The sequence below is a fragment of the Typopeltis vanoorti genome, chromosome 13 (genome assembly GCF_054136105.1).
Source record: "Typopeltis vanoorti isolate ZY-2024b chromosome 13, IOZ_Tvanoo_1.0, whole genome shotgun sequence".
In the NCBI taxonomy this organism is placed as follows: Eukaryota; Metazoa; Arthropoda; class Arachnida; order Uropygi; family Thelyphonidae; genus Typopeltis; species Typopeltis vanoorti.
The window spans coordinates 109,601,072-109,622,598 of record NC_143561.1 but is presented as its reverse complement, the minus strand read 5'-3'; the positions used below and the strand labels follow the sequence as shown (position 1 = coordinate 109,622,598).

The 21,527-nt window shown below is 35.1% G+C and overlaps 1 protein-coding gene across 2 annotated transcripts in view; it reads right to left on the bottom strand.

Annotated features, from left to right (window-relative positions):
• Positions 1-21,527, bottom strand: part of LOC150100465 (26S proteasome non-ATPase regulatory subunit 11-like) — a 237,046-nt gene that overhangs the window by 65,368 nt on the left and 150,151 nt on the right. For both annotated transcript variants that reach the window (XR_016549277.1, XM_090403074.1), the window contains exon 9: positions 11,085-11,210. Coding sequence is in view for 1 of the 2 variants with exons in the window: in XM_090403074.1 (XP_090259200.1) it covers positions 11,085-11,210 (126 nt within the window). In the remaining variant the exon portion in view is untranslated. The remainder of the gene's footprint in view (positions 1-11,084; positions 11,211-21,527) is intronic.

Sequence of the window (21,527 nt, the reverse complement as noted above, 5' to 3'; positions counted from 1 at the left end):
TTAAACCTGGAAAACTTATATTTAGATAAAGATGGGTTACTCTTATCTAGACAGATGGAAGGTTGAAAGTGAAAATATTTGGCACCAACTCAAATGATTCCTTGGATTATGTACACTTTCCATGATTCTGACTTGGCAGGACACCAAGGATTTTCTAGAACTTGGGAAAGAATAAAGGATCGTTACATCTGGAAAGGTATGAGGAGTGACATACTCACATAAGTCAAATCATGCCATAAATGCCAAATAAGATCCCCTTTCAGAGGAAAAGCTCCATTACAACTATTTCCAATTCCAACTAGACCTTTTCAGACTGTTGCTATTGATGTGGTAGGTCCACTGCCAATTACTAAAAAAGTCAATAGGTACATTCTAGTAGCTATAGATATGCTAACTAGATTTCCTGAAGCAGTCTCAATGAAGGATCAAACTACAAATACTATTGCAAGAAAGTTCTTGAATATGATAATTTGTAGATATGGAACTCCTCAGACCTTATTTTCAGATCAAGGAGCTAATTTCACATCTGAACTGCTGTGAAACAGTTACGTAAATTACTTAATATTAGGAAGATTTTTACTTCATCTTACCACCCACAGTGTAATAGTATGTGTGAAAGGATGAATAAAGCAAATACTTTCCAATTTTCTTCTCTCTTCCATCATCTATGTGAATGATGAGGTCGAATAAACTCTTTCCACTTCTGTCTGTCCTGGGAGAGTCTGAACAATTCTGCCCAGTTTGGTGTCGCGTGTTGTGATTTGGTTTTCAGGTCCTCTTTTATTTTGTCTATCCAACTAATTCTGGGCCGTCCTTTGGATCTTTTACTTTCAATCGTTGTATTCAGGGCTTTAGATGGTAGTCCTTCTGTTCCCATTCTGGTCACATGGCCAAACCATCGCAGTCTTCTTTCTTGGATTTTGTCTTATTATTGTTATTTCTTGTTTTAGTAGTTTCCTTATGTCTTCTTTTCTTAGTCGATCCAGCAGAGATACTCAAAGTAATCTTCTTAGTCAACCCATTTCAGTAACTAATAATTTTTTCTCTTCAGCCTTTTTGAGATTCCAGCATTCACTTCCATAGAGTATTGGGAGGACCATTGTTTCATTGATTCTTACTTTTGTTACTTGTTTGATGTCTCTCTTGCCTTCCATATTTTATTAAGTCGTCCAAAAGTTTGGGATGCTTGACTGATTTGTCTGTTCATATCTTTTATAATTTCACCACTGTATTCAATAACTCCTCCAAGGTAGGTGAAGTTTTCTACCTGCTCTAGATTCTTACTATCAATTTCAATTTTCAGATTGGCGCTTCTTTTTCCTATTTGCATAATTTTTGTTTTGTCTATATTTATGTTTAATCCAGATTTTATACACTCCTCCTTTATTTTATCAGAAATTCGCTATAGATTTTCTTCTGTCCTTGCAAGTAATGCAATGTTGTCTGCAAATTTTAAATTTGTCACATTTTTTCCATATATTTTGATTCTAGAGTATTCATTGTTTAAGGCCTTATTCGTTGCTTCTTCCAGTGTAAGATTGAACAGGTCTGGTGACAGATTGCATCCCTGTCTTACTCCGCTCTCTGTGTGGAACCAGTTGGTTAAGGTGTCCTCCATTCGTACTGCACTTTCAGATTTCTCATACAGATTCTTTATTATTCTTATAGTTTTGTTGGGAATTCCAAATTCTTCTATAGTTTTCCATAGTTCTCTTCTATGGATTGAATCAAATGCCTGACGAAAGTCTATGAAATTTATGTAGCAACTTTGGTTGTACTCTAGTGTCTTTTCTATTAGCTGTCTTAAGGTGAATAGTTGATCAATTGTGCTTCGCCCTGGTCTGAAACCTGCTTGTTCTTCTCTTAGTGCCAGTTCTATATATGGCTTAATTTGTTTTTGGAATACTTTCGTAAAAACCTTACTTGGAATACTGAGGAGGCCAATGCCTCTGTAATTATTGCATTCTGTTTTATCTCCTTTTTTGTATATAGGAGCTATGACTGATTTGGTCCAATCAGTAGGCACTGCTTCGTTTTTGTAGATCCTTTCAAATAATGTTTTTAATGGTTCCAAAAGTTGTTCCTTTCCTGCTTTTAAGAATTCTGCATGCATTTGATCAATGCTGGGTGCTTTCCTAGTTTTCAGCTTTTCTATGCTGTGTACTATTATTTCTTTGGTAAAGATATTTGTTTCCTCTCCCATTTCAGTGGCTGGAATTGTAATATCCTGGAAGCTGTTTTTATTATATAAATCTTTGAAGTATTCTTCCCATCTGGCTATTCTTTTTGTTTTACTTTCAATTAGTTGTCCCTCTTTGTTTTTGATCACTATAATTTTTGTTGTCCATGTCTTACTAAATTTGGTCTATTTGTTTATATAATCCATGAAGGATTATATAAACAAATAGCTTTTGTTTTGATAGCTTTTCTGACATTTTGCATTTTTCTTCTAACCAGTTATTCTTGTCTCTTTTAACTAGTTTTCTAATTTCTCTGGTTAATCTATTATATTCATTTCTGTTATAGTTCTGTTTTAGTTTCAGGCTTTTCCTTTGATCACTTAACCTTTTTACTTCATTCGAGATCCAATCCTTTTTACTTTCTCTTTCTGTGTAACCTATTGTTTTTTCTGTCGAATTTAATATTATTTCCTTTAATTTGCACCAATGTTCTTTGATGTTTATATTCTCTTTTGGTAGTTCATTCAGGTTTTTATCTAGTTCTAGTTGATATTTTCTTAGAATATTGTTGTCTTGTAGTTTTTTTACATTCAGTCTCCTTTTGACTCTAAAAGTGCTTCCAGATTTTAACTTTATTCTTAGGTTTGCTAATACTAGCTTATGGTCTGATCCACAATCTGCAGAGAAGGATCTGCAATTTAGGATACTTGATTTCCATCTTTGGTTTACAATAATATAGTCTATCATATTCTTGGTTTGTCTGTCTGGTGATATCCATGTCTGTTTTCTTTGGGGTTTTGGATGTTTAAAGAGAGTGTTGGTTTTTGTTAGTCTATTATTTGAGCAAAAGTTTAGCAGTCTTTCATCGCGTTCAGTGCTTTCTCCATACCTGAACATTCCGATTACTCTTGGCCAGGTATCCCAGTCTTTGCCTACTTTTGTGTTTAAGTCCCCCATTACAATTAGGAGATCTTGCCTTGATGTTTGCAGTACTGCTTTTTGCAAATTTATATAGAACTCCCCAATGTCTTCTTCTGATGATGTTGAAGTTGGTGAGGTATACTTGAATAGTTAGTGATCCGATCGATGTTTTGAATCTTGCTTTAATTATCCTAGGTGAGATAGGATTGTAGGACAATAGAGAGTTTTGAGCCTTTGGTTTTAATATAAGTGCTACTCCTTCTTGGTGTTAGTTGTCCTTCCTACCTGAAGTTAAGATTTTGTACTGTCTATGGTGGAATTCTCCTTTTCCAGTCCATCTGGTTTTGCAGAGTCCAATCACTTTCCATCGGTAGTTGTCTAATTCATGCAGTAGTATTTCCAATGCTCCTTGCTGGTGAAGAGTTCTTACATTCCATGTTCCCATGCTTGTTATGTCTTTCCTGTCTATTAGGTGATGTTTTGGTCCAATAGCATATTTTTTGCCCTCACTGTCTTGGTTTCCTAATAGTGGGCAAGACCCTTGTTTGACCGGGCAATGGTCGAGCCGGCATATATTTTTGGGTTGGTAAGAGTTCATTCGGTTTGAATGGTTAAGTTTTCGTCAAGTGTCAACCACCACTCCTTGACCTGAGTTCAACAGCTTTTTTTTAGTAGATAGTGGAAACTACAGTTTGAGAGGAAAGAGTCACCCCCTCGCCCTCGAGTTGCTCTAATAGCACTGGGGGGGGGGGGGGGGAGTAAGAAGTAAGAGAGAGTAGAGGGAAAGAAGAGTAGAAGACCAGCCTCCAGATATGATATATCAAGTGTATATTGTATGAAGATCAGGTCTAGTTTGGGTATCTTGGGTTTGCCATGCCCGTACTCACCAATGTGAGCCCCTGAGATTATCAGGGGGGCTCACAATCTAGCAAACACTAAAATGAATGATTGGGACACATATCTTGCTCAAGCATTATTTGCATACAGATCATAGAAAAACCATATAAAGCAAAAGATGGTTTTTCTATCAAAGAAAAACCATCTTTTGCTTTATATGGTTTTGATCCAATCTTTCCTAATGAACTTGCTTCAGTCATTCCTAATACAGGATACAATGACATAAATGAGAATTTGGAACAGTTGTAGATAAATTTTCTACTACTCACAGATTAGTAGGTGAAATAAGTAAATTAAGTTCTTAGAAAACTAGGCTGTATATAAATCGTTTTAGAATGTATAAGCCATTTGCACCAGGAGATTTAGTATTGTTAGATGATAAATTTAGTATAAAAAGAGTTGGGAAATTAGGATAGGTCTATATAGAATTCTAGACAAATTTTCTCTTGCGAATTTTAGGATTCAAGATGTCAAAAATCCTAGTAAAATTATAAATGTACACAGTATTTTTTAGGGAGTAGAAATTTAGTTATATTAGGAGACAATATGAATAAAATATTGAAAGATGATTGTTGTTTTCCTGATACTAATTGTGCATCTCATTCACAATCAGTTAGTAGGAAAGGGAATAGTTTTAAAGCTTGTAATTCAAATACACAGCAAGGGAGAAAATTAAGAAATTTCGGTAAAACAATACCTAGTGCAGGAAATTTTAGAACTCCCAGGGTACATAATTTAGATAATGTACAATGTAAGAGTATTGATAATCAAACTGACTCTAACATTGATGAAATTATAGCAGAATATCATAGGTTAGTTAATATAGAGTTAAGTAAGCCAGAGGAATGTGAAAATACCTCTAATTTAGTTAGTAAGGATAAAGAATCTCAATTTGTAGAATCTCAAACACTTGTAGAATTTGATTCTGATAGTGATGATTCCGTAGATTTAGGGCATAATCCAAATAGTTTAAATGAAATATTTGAAAGGTATAGAAATGAAATTTGTAAGTATAGTAAATTGGAAAAAGAAAATTCTGAATTATATCTAGCATCAGATGATGCTGAAACTAGTGATTCTGAGAGTGTAAATAATGATAAGCAAGAATCACGTTATTATTTATGATCTAAGAATAAGCATTAAAGATTTATTAAATATAGGTTGAATATTTAAATTTTTTTTTTTTTTTTTAATTTTCAGAGAAAGATGAAACTGATGTAAAAATAATCATAATTTAAAATTCTGAATATTTTTATGTATTGTTTATGTTAGTATGTTTATTAATTTTGGTTTCATAACACACATTGTCGGCACTTGCCATGTGCTCGTTATTGAAATTGTTTTGTCAAAATGAAATGTAAAGAACTTAAAAAATGTTTTGTGAAGACATTCTCTTGTCGCTAACGTAATCTGTGTGTCAGCCATTATATTTAGTTTCTCACTTGCCAGTTTCACAGAGTGTGCATGCTTGCTGAGAAGTTCGATGTGTGATTGACAGCTGACAAGTTCGGTATCGAAGCAACGGGAGAGTAAACAAGAGAGCGTTCGGAAAGAAATTAGAACACAGGCAAGCAAATATTTAGATTCGAAGGAAATTGAGTTTTTTTTACGTGACAGTCGGAAGAAAATCAATAGTATATTCCGAAAAAGGAATCATGGAACTATGAAGTTTTAATGTGGAATAAGTATTGGTAAATAAAAGGGAAATATTGCTATAGACGTTTTAAAAGGAATATTGGAAGAAACGCTAATTGGAAGATCAGTAGTAGATTCTGAAAAAGGAATCATAGAACTAAGTTTTTTTTTAAAGTGGAAGAGTTAAGACTGTCAATAAGCATTAGTGAATAGAAGAAGAAGAAGTTGCTATTTACGTTCTAAAGGAATGTTCGAGAAAACTCTGATTAGGAAGTTTCATCTGTATTAAGGATGCCAAATCTAACTATGATTTCTACTGAAGAGAAGACAAAATTGAGTCAGGAAGAATTAAATGTGTGCTACATGAGTGAAGAAAAAGGATCTTGTAAAAATGAAGAATAAAGTCATTCTTCATCTTTGGAAAAGGGCCTTGACAAAGAAAGAAACTGACTGAACATTTTGTCATTGTGCAAACAAAGTGTTTAGTCTAGTCTCTTAAGTGTAACTTTATTTTAAAAGCCCTTGGATCCAATTAATTCTGTAGTTAGTTATGTGAAATTTGTTTGAAGTGTATATATATATATTGTTTTTGTTTTATTAAATGTGTTTATTTTGTATTTTGGTCTTGAGTTAGTGATTTTTTGGATTCTGAAAACAATAGTAAAAAAGGGGTAATTGCACCAATCGGAGTGAGCCCTTGTGCAATATAATATATAGGTACACTCACAAATTAAAAAAAATAATAATAATTGTTAGAAAAAGAGATAAAATAAATAAAAATCCTATATTTAAACAATGGTGCAGCTGGTAGGATTAATATTATGATAATATCCTTTATATAAAAATCTCTAATTACTAACAGTATCTCCCATTTCTAGAACCCTTGCAAGGTTAAAATACATGGCAAATGTAGTTGTAGTTTTCTTTCTATGAGAATTATTCCATATCCTGCAGAAAATTTCATTTTATCAAAGGCTATTCTGTTTTTTGCACTATTTTATTCTAGCTTTTTACATTTCTTGTATTAACTTTTATATTCTTAATGTATTATTTTCTTTTATTCTGAATGACTTTGCTGACTTGCTTCTTACTATCTAAAAATTACTGGTCATTTAAAGTATTTCAAGTTAAAACAAGCCAGTTCAGTTACAACCCATACAATAAATTCCACCACAGAACTTTTCTTAATGTCATCATTTACTGAATATCACGGGGTTGATCAAATTTTATGACAGTCTAAACTAATAAATATTTTGTAACTAATAATAATCTTCTAAATCAGGGATTCTCAACCTATGGTACGCGAGCCACTGCAGGGTGGTACGAAAACAGATTTGTTTACTGATATATCTAATATCTTGAATTAAATATAGTGGTACACCACTGGAAAAGGATGAGAACCCTTGTTCTAAATCACGCACAACTACATCATGCATATCTTAGTCATCCTCTGGATTCTTTTCCTGCCATTTTTGCTTCAAATGCTTGTTTTGATAATCTTTCATCTCACATTTCATTTAAGTTACTATATGATTTTAGAACAACTCTGCTTAAACATCCCTAACTATTAATACAGTAATGGCTTACTATTTGCATATTTTTTTTATTTGCTTATATGCAGTCATATCTTAAAAGTGTAAAATACTAATTTTAAATGATCTATTTTGATGACCAGAATAGATCAGTTAAAATCGCATAAGAAGCCATAAAAGTTCTCTCTCGGTATGTGTTGTACACTTATTATGAAAGTGTGAACATCAACTGCAGAAGTGCATGTTCGTTAGAAATTTAAAATTTGGCTAATCCACACTAAGAAAACTACTTCTTATAACAAGAGAATTGTCAAAAGAATGAAGGTCAGGACATTTAGCCAGAAAGCCTGAGTTAATAAATAAGCATTCAAAATGAGTTTTGAATTTGAAACCATTACAAAACCAATGATTCAACTGTCTGTACAATCCATAAAAAACTTGGAAGAAAAGAAATGGCTAATGACAATGCGTAAATTTTAATGCCACCAACAATCCTGTCCTATTTCTGGGAAGTAAAACTGAGCCTCGCTTCTGATAACATTCCACATGCCAACCAAGTTCAGCTTTCTCTTCTTGTATTGGCTTTCACATCTAACCCATACTAGCATAAACATGTCACACTGATACCTTCTTTGGCCTCCAAAATCATGGTATTCAGCTCTTGTTCTAAACAATACTTTTCTTCTATTCAACTGCTAACAATTTATAAATCCCAAATCTTCCCAACCTTACTGCACCAAAAACCTCCTTCAAAATGCTTCACTAAAGCTATTTACTCAATAAATGATCCATTTCTTTTTTACTCAATAAATGATCTATGTTTACAATCACTTTCCCCCAGATGCTCTGTTTCTTCATTGTGTGTTTTCTATAGATATTTCCATGAATGCTGCCAAACTGGCCACCACCACCACCACCACTCCTCCATTTTCTTCTAATCATGCACAAACACAGAAAGCTGCTAGTTAGCATCCATATGTAGTTCAGTTTTGAATTCAATGAACCAACTTCTCATCCCCTTCCTTATACCTTTGGAACCCAAGGAAGTATATGCCATGTACCTTTTTCTTTGAGATATATGGTATACCTCTTACACCTCAAACTTTTGGAACAGTCTTCCTCATACTGTTTTCCACAATGACAATCTCCAATTCTTCAATAGTTACATTAACAATTCCTTTCCTTTGAAATAAAGTCATAACATCAGCAAAATTCAAGATAGCCATCATCATCAAAATAATTATCAAAATGGGCATCATAAAATCTTATTTAATAGAGCACATGTTGGCTGCTCAAATCTTAAGGATCTCTGACTAAAACTTGACACCATCCAAACAACATGCTACAGATGGCTTCATCTCAAAGAAGACTAACTGCATCTGACACTGAGAAGCTGTTCCCCAGAAATCCTGAACTGGTATGGAAGATCACAATTCCATACATCGCAGGTATCTCTGAATCAATTGCAAAGATCCTGAAAAAGATAGTTTTGTCTCTACCTGTCAACAAAATCTTCTCCTGGTTACCTTCCACAAAAAATAAGATTTCTTTTTTCCCTTCCTGATGTTTGCCAGGTTCAATGTGATTGCCTCCGCTTGTACTCTAAACAAATAAGTTCGGTCAAAAAATGACAACAGGAATACCAACCTTTATATCACCCAAAATAAGCCTGAAAAATCTGGACGGAGAAAACAAGGAGTGTACACTAATCCCTATATACCCATGTACTAGTACTGTAGAGTGCTGAAGTACTTCTACACTTCCTAAACTTAAATCAGAATCTGTCCATCCATTGCAAAGATTTAGGAGAGTCTCGTCCTGATAAATGGCATGCGATAACTTCTCCACTCCACCAGCTTTTTTTATGTTGTTACTTTTTAAAATGTAATTTCACTGTATTTTTTTTAATTTTTAATTTTATTATATATATGTTTCTTGTTCATTTTATTTCGTAAATACCAATTGTATGGTAGCACTCTATCATTTGGCTCAAATCTGTAAAAAGAGTAACATTCCATTGTTTGTGCTTCATCTTACAAATGTGTTGTGCACTAATGATGACCTGTTAGTTTCAGGTTGAAATATTTGCAATAATAAAATTATTATTATTATGGTGAATAAGTGTTTATAATAGCAGTAGAAGAAAATAGTCAAGAGGTCAAAATAGTCAATCAGGAGTATATAATATCAACACTGAAGTGTTGATATATATACAGGGTGTTCGGGATAAATTTGACATATTTATAATTAATTATATTTTTCCGTAAGTTACATGTATTAACACACACTTCTCTTCATTTAAAAGTTTGGACCCTTCTTCATTCATATACAAGATGTCAGAAAGGATGGATAGCTGGAACCCACCTGAATCATGGAAGAGAATAACTTGTATCATGATGATTCGTGCCCGCCATCAAAATAAGGATATTACGACTGCTGCCCAATGCTCCCTGAATACAGTAAAAACAATCAGGCATGAACTAGAGACTTGCAATGGTGACTACGAGGATGTAGCAAGAAGAAAGATCCCTAGCAGACGATCTGATTGCGTTCGTACAGCAGAATTCCTCGCAAATCTGCAGGAACAGGTGTTGAAGAACCCTGGCATTGGAATTCGGGCTTTGTTCGTGGAGTTGCTAACTGTAGTCAAGCCCTGGATAACAAGGGTAGCCAATGGTAGGCCATATGTATGGCAGCAGGATTCGGCCCCTTGCCACACCTCTGGGAAAAGTCAAAAATGGTTGTCTGAAAATTTCTACGACTTCACCAGTCCAAATGTTTGGCCTCCAAACTCCCCAGACCTTAACCCCATGGATTATTTTGTATGGGGCGCAGTTGAAAAAGACACCAATCGCACTTCCAGTAATACAAAAGCCCAGTTAATGGATAAAATTAAAACAGTTTTTGCGGCCCTTCCCAGGGAGACTGTAGCATCAGCTTGTTCGAGGTTCCGAAGCAGAATTGAAGCTGTGATCGATGCTAATGGTGGTTATTTTGAGTAAATCTTGTTGATAGTATTGTAATTAACTCTGCCTGTAATGTTTTTTTGTCAATTCATTAAATTTAATAGATACAAAGAAGATTTTCTTTTTCCTTACGAAACTGTCAAATTTATCCCGAACACCCTGTATATACTCTGAAGTAGAAAATCATCAAAACTCTAAAATGTGGAAAGTAGGCTAGAGTAAGTGCATGATATTCAATCAGAAATACTCAAATATGAAAGAATAAAAGTTTTGCAGGGCGATGCTTGCCTTATCTGATTTACAGTCATGCTGTCAATATCAATAAATAATTGATATGAATAATAAATAAATAAATAAATTTATTTCAAATAAATAACTTCTTAAAAATCACTTCATGAATTGATCAGGTGTGTTGCACACATCTAGCACAACCTCAACATATACTCCTGGAGTGGAGTAAAGTGAATATATTTATAATGAATAAGAGAGAAATCAGTGAAAATACCAAAGTAATTGTATATAATACAGTGGCAAAACTAATTTTAACTTATGGATCTGAAAGTTGAGTTGGAAATAAAGAACTTGATCAAAGATTAGAGACCACAATATGAGAGTTTTAAGAAAAATTAAATGAGTGAACAGATGCCATGAATGGTAGAATAATATTAAAAATGAAGAGTATTAGGATGGAACATGATATTGTTAGAATTCAAGACCATGTGAGCAAAACTAATGCAAGGTGATATGATTACTTAAAACAGAATGGAGAGGAAAGGGGTTGGAAAAACAAGTGTTTCATACCAAGATAGTAAAGATCCACAGGAAGCTCAAGATCTAGGTAGACTGATGCAGTCAGAAGTGACAAAATAAAGTTTTTTTTTTTTTTTTTTTTTTTTTTTTTGCAACTCTGCTGTATTTATATTCTTAAAATGAAATAATGCTATGAAACTTACCTGCACTCTTGAATATGGCTCAATAATACGTGACAAGTTTTGTTCCAACATGCTGTCATATAAAGTATCTAGGTGAGCTTGGATTATGGGATCATCTATCAATTCCTTTTTGTACTTGCTTAAAGCCTGAACAGTAAGAAATCATATTTTTTTTTTTTCAAACAGCATAAGACAATTGTTAACAATAAAATGTGTTTTTAATTTAGTTAAAAAAGCAATCATCATTTCTTCAAAGAATCCGGTAATTTTTCTGGTGTGGTTTTCTCCACTTACTAACTGCAGCCCTAAAATTACCAGATCCCTTGAAGAGATAATCTCCTAGGATCCTAAACTTATAAATATATTTAAGACTAAGCAAACATTCCTAAAATTTATAGCCTTCTCAAAGTTCGCAAATTAGACTTCCATTTGAATTATTAGAGGAAATTTACTTCTCTACAAATCAACTTCTCTACATCCAAATAACACCTAAGAAAATCAGTCTTATAATAGATAATTTGGACATTGTGGTTAGCTGAAATCAAATCCCTTTTCACCTATACTCCATTAAATAAATTTATAAATTTAATAAAATTAAATAAATAAATTTTACAAGAAAAAAGCAAAAAAAAAAAAAAAAAGCTGCTACATTTCTGTGGTAACCTAATTAAACGAAGCTATTAATTTGATTATTATATTGCACATCTCCCTTTATGTATTAGGCATAAGTACCCTATTACAGCCAAATAACAGTTTTTCTTTTATAAACTTAATTTTTGTATTGATAGGGTGGTTGATTCTATCTCTGTAGAGTAGCTTATCTATCATTCCATTTGTGTTAAAGATGAAAATCTCTCTTTTCTGTAGAACACTAATTCCTGCAGTTGTTCCTTGCAACCTATGCAAGATTTGACCCTGCATCTTTTCTTATCATCCAGAGTACAAAATCATGCTAATACATAAAGGGAGATGTGCAATATAATAATCAAATTAATAGCTATATTTAATTTGGTTGCTACAGAAATGTAGCAGCTTTTTTCTTGTAAAATTTATTTTATAAGTAAATGGATGTGTTCAATTTACTGTCATCTACTCCTGTAGATGACATTTTACTGTTTGCCCTGATGAAAACAAAAGGGGCATCGTTCAACTGGGCGACACACCAGCTGACATGAAATTCTGTCTTATTGTCTATCATTTTGCATTATGGTTCAAGACAATAAGAATACAATTTGGTTGGCTAAATCCAAATTCCTAGCCCATGGAACAGGGATGCTTAAGGGCCAAAAAAACAAGGGACTAAAAACAAATCCTGGAATACATCCAAATAACTCAATATCAGCAGTATCCTAAGATTGGTATTATCAACATAAGAAGCATTAATGGAAAAGGAATAAAACTAGCAGAAGAATTGGATAAGTACCAGATTGACATAATAGGTGTTACTCAAACATAGAAGACAAAAACAGGTGATATCTTTTCAAGTAAGAAATATAAAATGTTACATTCAGGCAATAACAATCTGGGAAAAGAAAAAGCAGCTATAGTATTAACACTAAATATAACAATAATCTTCTTAAATGGCAGACAATATCAAGTGATGTGAAAATAGGGGAATTAAACAATGAGACTTAATTATACCTATGGTATTCTACATAGAAGGTTCTACTAAGGAAGAAAAAGATGGAATTTTTTGGGGCATTAGAGAAAGCAGATGGCACAACAAAAAAGGAAAAGTTAGTCCTTGTTGGAGAACTAAACAGCAGAGTAGGAAATGATTAGAGCATATAGAAATGTTTGGGAAAATTTGTAGAAAAGAATATATCTAATAATAACAGTATGTATTTGCTAGATTTCTGTTCAGGACTTGGCCTAGTTATTTATTTAATATCCAAACCCAAGTGGTACAGTAGTAAGTAAGTAAGTGGTACAACATTATTTACAACAAATTAGGATACATAACAAATGAGAACAGCTGAAATTTGATAGGTGAATTATACAGGGAATAATAAGTGAAGTATGAAGAAAAAGAAACTATACATAAGTTATATACAATAAATATGGTCAGATGTTACTCCAGTATCTTGCACAATCAACTGCTCTTTCTGTGCAGGATATCATATCCTCTTTTGTGATTGAAGAAAGGGATGTGAAATTGTGAGTGTGGGGTAGCCACTGGTCCAGTGAGGTAGCCCCATTTGATGAGGTTTTGTTTGCAGCGTCCTGTCATCCGCAGTCTGTTGAGGCTTTTCCAAGTATTCCAGTCCAAGTGGGCACCACGTGGAAGATGTTCGGCTGTTCGAATACCAGTATTATTTTCAAGATATAATGCAAGCCATTGTTGAAGTGTTGTGTCTGGGAGGTTTTTAGGTGATTCAACAGTTATCAGGAAGATGTCAGGATCTTAGTCTTCGGGGCACTGCGGTCTGGCCGAATACTGGGTGGCATTCATCATTCATTTATCTGCTTCTTTCATCAGCTGAGAATGCAGATCTTCAAATTGAAGGGGGTGCAATACCAGCCAAAAGTATACAGATCTTTTTATGGTATTGGTTTCAGGCATCCTGTAATTAAGTGGCAGCTTTCATTCAATGCTCGATCAAGTTTTTCAGCATGGCAGAATCTGGACCATATTAGGCAGGCATATTCAGCAGAAGAATATGCAAAGGGCCAAGGAAGAAGATCTCAGTGTGGTAGTATCTGCACCCCATTTGGAGGAGATAAGCTTTCTTAGTATGTTGTTTCTTGCATTCACTTTTGCCTTTGTTTTTTCTATGTGGGTTTTATATGAGAGGGTGCGATCGAGAGTCACACAGAGGTAAATTGAGTTCCAGAATTGTTCTAAATTAGGGCCTTCCCAAGAAATCTGTAGCTTCCTGTTGGCTTCCTTATTGTTAAGGTAGAAAAGACCAGTCTGGGTTTTCAAGGGGTTTGGTTTTAATTGATTGCCACTATAATATGTGGTTAGTCTATTTAAGGAAGTGATAGAGTAGTTTCAGTGGACTTGAAATTTTTTTGATTGGGTAGCTATGGCAAGGTCATCAGCATAGGTAAAATTTCTAGTTCCTGGAAAGATGGGGAGATCATTGACATAAATGTTGAAGAGTAATGGTGATAACACACTTCCCTGGGGGAAGCCATTTTTTGGGGATGCCAGTGGCTCTTCCTACTACCCAGGTTAACAAAAAAGCCTCTGTTTTCCAAGAGTGATTGGATCAGGAGAACAAGGCGATAGTCTCTAGTTATTCTGTATATTTTATTTCTGAGTGTGAGATGGTTTATGGTATCATATGCTGCAGTTAGGTTAGGAAATAGATAACTCCAAGATTTCAAAGTAGTTTTCCAGTGAGCTCAGATCTTTGCTCAGTATTTCCTCAAGGTCTTGGAAGGTATGTCTTGGATAGCAACTGCTGTCATCAGCATAGATAAACTTTCAACTAGCTGTTGAAGGGATGTCACTTCTGTACAGGCTGAACAGAGCTAAGTGAGGGCAGATCCTTGCAGCAATCCATCCTGCAGAATAAATGTTCTGCTTTCATGTGAATTCAGATGAACTTTTATTTTCCTATTGGAGAGCATTTGCTCGAATAATTTAAAAATTTTTTTTGGAAATTGATTATTTTTGCATTTTTATACAATAAACCTTTCTGTGCTTAAGGGTCAAAGCTGTATAATTGAGAGGAGGCCACCACATAGCCTTTAAAGGAAAGCGGAGAACCGACCATGGCTTCTGACCTAATGTCCAATCCTCACCTTCTCGTGGTGCACACTGTTGGATATCTACTTTGATACTGAATGAACGAGGATGGCCTAGCAATTTGGGATTTAGCCGACCAAATTGTATTCTTATTGGTTAAACCAAAATAAAAAAATGACGGTACAACATGACAAAATTTCATGCCGGCTGGGGCGTCGCCCGGTTAAACAATGCCCCCCCCCCCATTGTTTTCGCCAGGGAACCAGGGCGAACAGCGAAAAGTCAGCTACTGGAACAAATCTGAAAACACACCCCAACTGAACATCACCAAAGTTAAAGATCGGTACTATCAACGTAAGAAGCCTGAATGGCAAAGAAATGGAGCTAGCTGAGGAATTAGATAAGTACCAGATCGACATAATAGGGGTGACTGAAACAAAAAAGACCAAAACTGGTGAGATCTTTCTGAGCAATAAATACAAAATGTTATATTCAGGCAATGACAATCAAGGAAAAGAAGGAGTAGCCATAGTATTCAACACAAAATACGAGGCTAATCTTCTTGAATGGCAGGCAGTCTCAAGTAGAGTAATGTGGGCAAATATGAGAATGGTGAACTGGACAATGAGACTTATTTGTGCTTATGGTCCCAAAAAAAGTTCTACTAAGTAGAAGTGGAGAAATTTTTTGATGCTTTAGAAAAGCAACTGACACAATGAAAAAGGAAAAGTTGGTCCTTGTTGGGGATCTAAATAGCAGAGTAAGAAATGATTGTGAGACATACAAAAATATTTTGGGAAAATTTGGAGAAAAGAGCAAAGCTAATAATAATGGCAAATATCTGTTGGATTTCTGCTCAGGACATGGACTGGTTATTACTAACACCAGGTTCCAACATTAAAAATGTGCACAAATTCACATGGAGAGAAGAGGCAAGGAATAAGAAAAGTCTCATTGACTAAGTTATTGTTGAAAGTGATGTTTTCTCCTTGGTGCAGAACACCAGAGTGTACAGAGGATTTGAAATTGGAAGTGATCACTATTTAGTCTTGAGCAGAATAAAATTGAATTCATATTGAAAAGAATAACATGTTAAGAAAAATTTAAAGCGAATAAAAGTTGAGCAGCTCTCAGATGTGAATTGTAGACTAAAATACACCAAGATTATTGAAGAAAAAATCAAAGAGGTTGAGAACATGAATCAAACCTTAGAGATTCAGTGACAAGCCTTGAAGAAAGCCCTGATTGACTCAGCTAGAGAGACATGTGGTGAAGTTGTCTGCAAAGATAGAAAAATTAGAACTCCCTGGTGGACACAGGAAGTTAAAGATGCAGTGAAGGAAAAGAAGAAAGCATATCAAAAGTTCCTGGCAAATAAGTCAGCTTGTACTCTTGAGAATACAGAGACAAATGCAAGAATGCTAAACACTGTGTAAAACTAGCTAAACAAAAGTCATGGGAGGACTTTGGCAAGAATATAGAAAATAAATATCAAGGTGGTGGCAAAATATTCTGGAGGTTGTTGAAGAAGCTTAGGAATGGAGGAAAGAGTGCTGTAAGAGGAGTTTGAGATGATAAAGGTGACATGAAAACATCATCATCATCAAATTCCTGTCATGTACCCTCAAGGGGTGTACAGGATATAACAGTACTACATGAAAAAATTACATCATTACTAACTTCCTATCTACAATTTTCCTCCAAATCAGCCTGTTACTTGTCAAGACCCCAACATTATCAGATCTTATATTTCTATCGTCTAAGGCACTTTGTACCGTATCAATCCACCTATATCTTGGTCTTCCTCTGGGTCATTTTCCTGCCAACCTGGCAGAGAACACTTGTTTTGCTAATCTTTCCTCTCCCATTCTATTTAAGTGACCATACCATCTGAGATTAGCTCTGCTAACGCATTCCTGGATGCTGACAATGTCAAGTTCTTTCCTAATATCCTCATTTTTAATATGATATTGCCATTGATGCCATCTGTTCACGCCTCTAATCTTTCTCAGGACTCTCATATCTGCGGTCTCTAGTCTTTGGTCAAGTGTTTTACTTCTGACCCAGCTCTCAGATCCATAAGTTAAAATTGGTTTGAGCACAGTCTTGGATACAGCTAATTTAGTGTTCTGACTAATTTCTTTCTAATTCCATATGAATTTATTCAATTGACTTCCCACGATACCAGCTTTGCTGATTCTGTTGTCTATTTCTATATTTAATTTACCATCTTCAGTAAAAATTGTGCCTAAGTAGCTGAAATGTTTTACTTGTTCCACAAGTTCTCCATTCACAATGATTCTGCCTATTTTCATTGTCTTTGTCTTTTTATTGCTGACCTTCATACCATATCTATTACAACAGCTATTCAATTTAGTCAGAGAATCTTGCAGACTTGTAGCGGATTTATTTAGAAGTATAACATCATCCGCATAAAGCAAAGAGCTGACATTAACATCTCCAATTTTGATATCAGGTTTAATACCACATTCCTTCATAATGTGATCCATATAGATAATGAATAACAGAGGGGATAATGTACATCCTTGTCTCACACCAGATTTAACATTAAACCATCTTCCTGTACTTCCTTCAATTCTAACTGCTGACTCAAAACTCAAATAAAGACTAAGTATTGCTTGATATAACGCCCCATTGACACCATATAACTGTAGCGTATTGAATAGCTTCTCTCTCTTGGCACTTTGTCATATGCCTTTTCCAAATCGACAAAACTTAAATACAGATCTTTGTTATATTCCCATGCTTTCTCGACTATTTGTCGTAAAGTGAAGATCTGATCCTGACAGCCTCTATTTGGCCTGAATCCAGCTTGTTCTTCACCAAGCTTTTCTTCCACAATTCTTCTCAACCGTTTCTCAAGTATATTTGCATAGATCTTGCCAGGAACACTCAGTAGGGAAATACCTCTGTAATTCTCACATTCAGTTTTATTTCACTTTTTATATATGGGTACTATGAGAGCTCTACTCCAATCATCGGGAATTCGTCCCTCTGTCCAGGCTTTCTGAACTATGCAGTGCAACCACTGTAAGACTCTTATACCACCATACTTCAGCATTTCTGGTCGAATATCATCTACTCCTGCTGCCTTTCCACATTGCAAGCCTTTGATGGCTTTTTCTACTTCAAGTATGGATATGTATTCCTGACTGCATGCCTGGTCAGTGTTTTTTATCACTGTGCTGTCATCACTACTTGTTTCATTTAGCAGTTTTTCAAAGTAATTACTCCATACTTCAAGGATATCTTTTTCTCCTGTTTTCATTTCACCTTTATCATCTCTAATTCCTTTTACAGCACTCTTTCCTCCATTCCTAAGCTTCTTCAACAACCTCCAGAATATTTTGCCACCTTCTCGATATTTATTTTCTATATTCTTGCCAAAGTCCTCCCATGACTTCTGTTTAGCTAGTTTTACACACTGTTTAGCTTTCTTACATTTGTCTCTGAATTCTGTAAGAGTAAAAGCTGACTTATTTGCCAGGAACTTTTGATATGCTTTCTTCTTTTCCTTCACTGCCTCTTTAACTTCCTGTGTCCACCAGGGAGTTCTAATTTTTTTATCCTTGCACACAACCTCACCACATGCCTCTCTGGCAGAATCAATCAATGTTTCCTTCAGAGTTTGCCACTGAATCTCCAAGGTTTGATTCCTGTTCTCAAACTCTTTCAATTTCTTTTCAATAATATTTCTGTATTTTAGTCTACAGTTCACATCTGAGAGCTGCTCAACTTTTATTCGCTTTAAAACTTTCTTACATGTTATTCTTTTCAATATGAAATTCAATTTTATCCTGCTCAAGACTAAATAGTGATCACTTCCAATTTCAAATCCTCTGTACACTCTGGTGTCCTGCACCAGGGAGAAAACATCACTATCAACAATAACATAGTCAATGAGACTTTTCTTATTCCTAGCCTCTTCTCTCCATGTGAATTTGTGCACATTTTTATGTTGGAACATGGTGTTAGTAATAACCAGTCCATGTCCTGAGCAGAAATCCAACAGATATTTGCCATTATTATTAGCTTTGCTCTTTTCTCCAAATTTTCCCAAAATATTTTTGTATGTCTCACAATCATTTCCTACTCTACTATTTAGATTCCCAACAAGGACCAACTTTCCCTTTTTCATTGTGTCAGTTGCTTTTTCTAAAGCCTCAAAAAATTCCTCCACTTCTACCTTAGTAGAACCTTCTGTGGGACCATAGGCACAAATAAGTCTCATTGTCCAATTCCCCATTCTAATATCTGCCCACATTACTCTACTTGAGAGTGCCTGCCATTCAAGAAGATTAGCCTCGTATTTTGTGTTGAATACTATGGCTACTCCTTCTTTTCCTTGATTGTCATTGCCTGAATATAACATTTTGTATTTATTGCTCAGAACGATCTCACCAGTTTTGGTCTTTTTTGTTTCAGTCACCCCTATTATGTCGATCTGGTACTTATCTAATTCCTCAGCTAGCTCCATTTCTTTGCCATTCAGGCTTCTTACGTTGATAGTACCGATCTTTAACTCTGGTGATGTTGAGTTGGGGTTTGTTTTCAGATTTGTTCCAGTAGCTGACTTTTCGCTGTTCGCCCTGGTTCCCTGGCGAAAACAACGGGGCCTTGTTTAACCGGGCGACGCCCCAGCCGGCATGAAATTTTGTCATGCTGTACTATCATTTTTTATTTTGGTCTAACCAATAAGAATACAATTTGGTCGGCTAAATCCCAAATTGCAGCCCATCCTCGTTCGTTCAGTATCAAAGTAGATACCCAACAGGGTGCACCACGAGAAGGTGAGGATTGGACATTAGGTCAGAAGCCCTGGTTGGTTCTCCGCATTCCTTTAAAGGCTATGTGGAGGTCTCCTCTCAGTTATACAGCTTTGACCCTTAAGCACCCCTAGACATGAAAACAGAGAAAAAGATATCTGTGAAGGATGGAGTAATTACTTTGAAAAACTGCTAAATGAAACAAGCAGTAATGACAGTACACTGGTAAAAAAACACTGACCAGACATGCAGTCAGGAATACATATCCATACTTGAAGTAGAAAAAGCAATCAAACGCTTAAAATTTGGAAAGGCAGTAGGAGTTGGTGATATTCAACCAGAAATGCTGAAGTATGGTGGTATAAAAGTCTTAAAATTGGCTGCACTGCATAGTTCAAAAAGCCTGGACAGAGGTACGAATTCCCAAATATTGGAGTAGAGCTCTCATAGTACCCATATATAAAAAGGGAAATAAAACTGAATGTGAGAATTACAGAGGTATTTCCCTACTAAGTGTTCCTGGCAAGATCTATGCAAGTATACTTGAGAAACGATTGAGAAGAATTGTAGAAGAAAAGCTGGGTGAAGAACAAGCTGGATTCAGGCCAAATAGAGGCTGTCAGGATCAGATCTTCACTTTATAACAAATAGTTGGGAAAGCATGGGAATATAACAGAGATCTGTATTTAAGTTTTGTCGATTTGGAAAAGGCATATGACAAGGTGCCAAGAGAGAAGCTATTCAATACGCTGCAGTTATATGGTGTGAATGGGGCATTATATGAAGCAATACTTAGTCTTTATTTGAGTTGTAAGTCAGCAGTTAGAATTGAAGGAAGTACATTATCCCCTCTGTTATTCATTATCTATATGGATCACAATATGAAGGAAAGTGGTATTAAAAATGATATCAAAATTAGGTATGTTAATGTCAGCTTTTTGCTTTATGCGGATCATGTTATACTTCTAAATAAATCCACTACAAGTCTGCAAGATTCTCTGAGTAAATTGAATAACTGTTGTAATAGATATGGTATCAAGTTCAGCAATAAAAAGACAAAGACAATGAAAACTGCAGAATCATTGAAAATGTCAACTGTGTTGTGAATGGAGAACCTGTGGAACAAGTAAAACATTTCAGCTACTTAGGCACGATTTTTAGTGAAGATGGTAAATTCAATATAGAAATAGACAACAGAATCAGCAAAGCTGGTATGGTGGGAAGTCAATTGAATAAATTCAGATGGAATAAGAGAGAAATTAGTCGGAACACTAAATTAGCTGTATACAAGACAGTGTTCAAACCAGTTTTAACTTATGGATCTGAGAGCTGGGTCAGAAGTAAAACACTTGACCAAAGACTAGAGACCGCAGATATGAGAGTCCTGAGAAAGATTTGAGGCGTGAAAAATGGCATCAATGGCAATATCATATTAAAAACGAAGATTTAACGAGGGAAATTTAACGAGAATGCGTTAGCAGAGCTAATCTCAGGTGATATGGTCACTTAAACAGAATGGGCGAAGAAAGATTAGCAAAACAAGTGTTCTCTGTCAGTTTGGCAGCAAAACGACCCAGAGGAAGACCAAGATATAGGTGGATTGATACGGTACAAAGTGCCTTAGACGATAGAAATATAAGATCTGATAATGTTGGAGGCTTGACAAGTAACAGACTGATTTGAAGGAAAATCGTAGGAAGTTAGTAATGATGTAATTTTTTCATATAGTACTATCATATCCTGTACACCCCTTGAGGGTACATGGCAGGAATTTGATGATGATGACCTTTCTTCCACACAATGTCATAAGCTGATGTTAGGTCTATGAAGGCAGTACCTGTTTTTAAACCCTTTTGGTATCCAGCTTCTATGTGGATTGTAAGAGCACAGAGTTGGTTGCAGCAGCTTCTGCCAGATCTAAACTTAGCTTCTGTGATAGGTAATTGGCTTCTATTTTTGGAGAAATCCTAAGGAGAATGA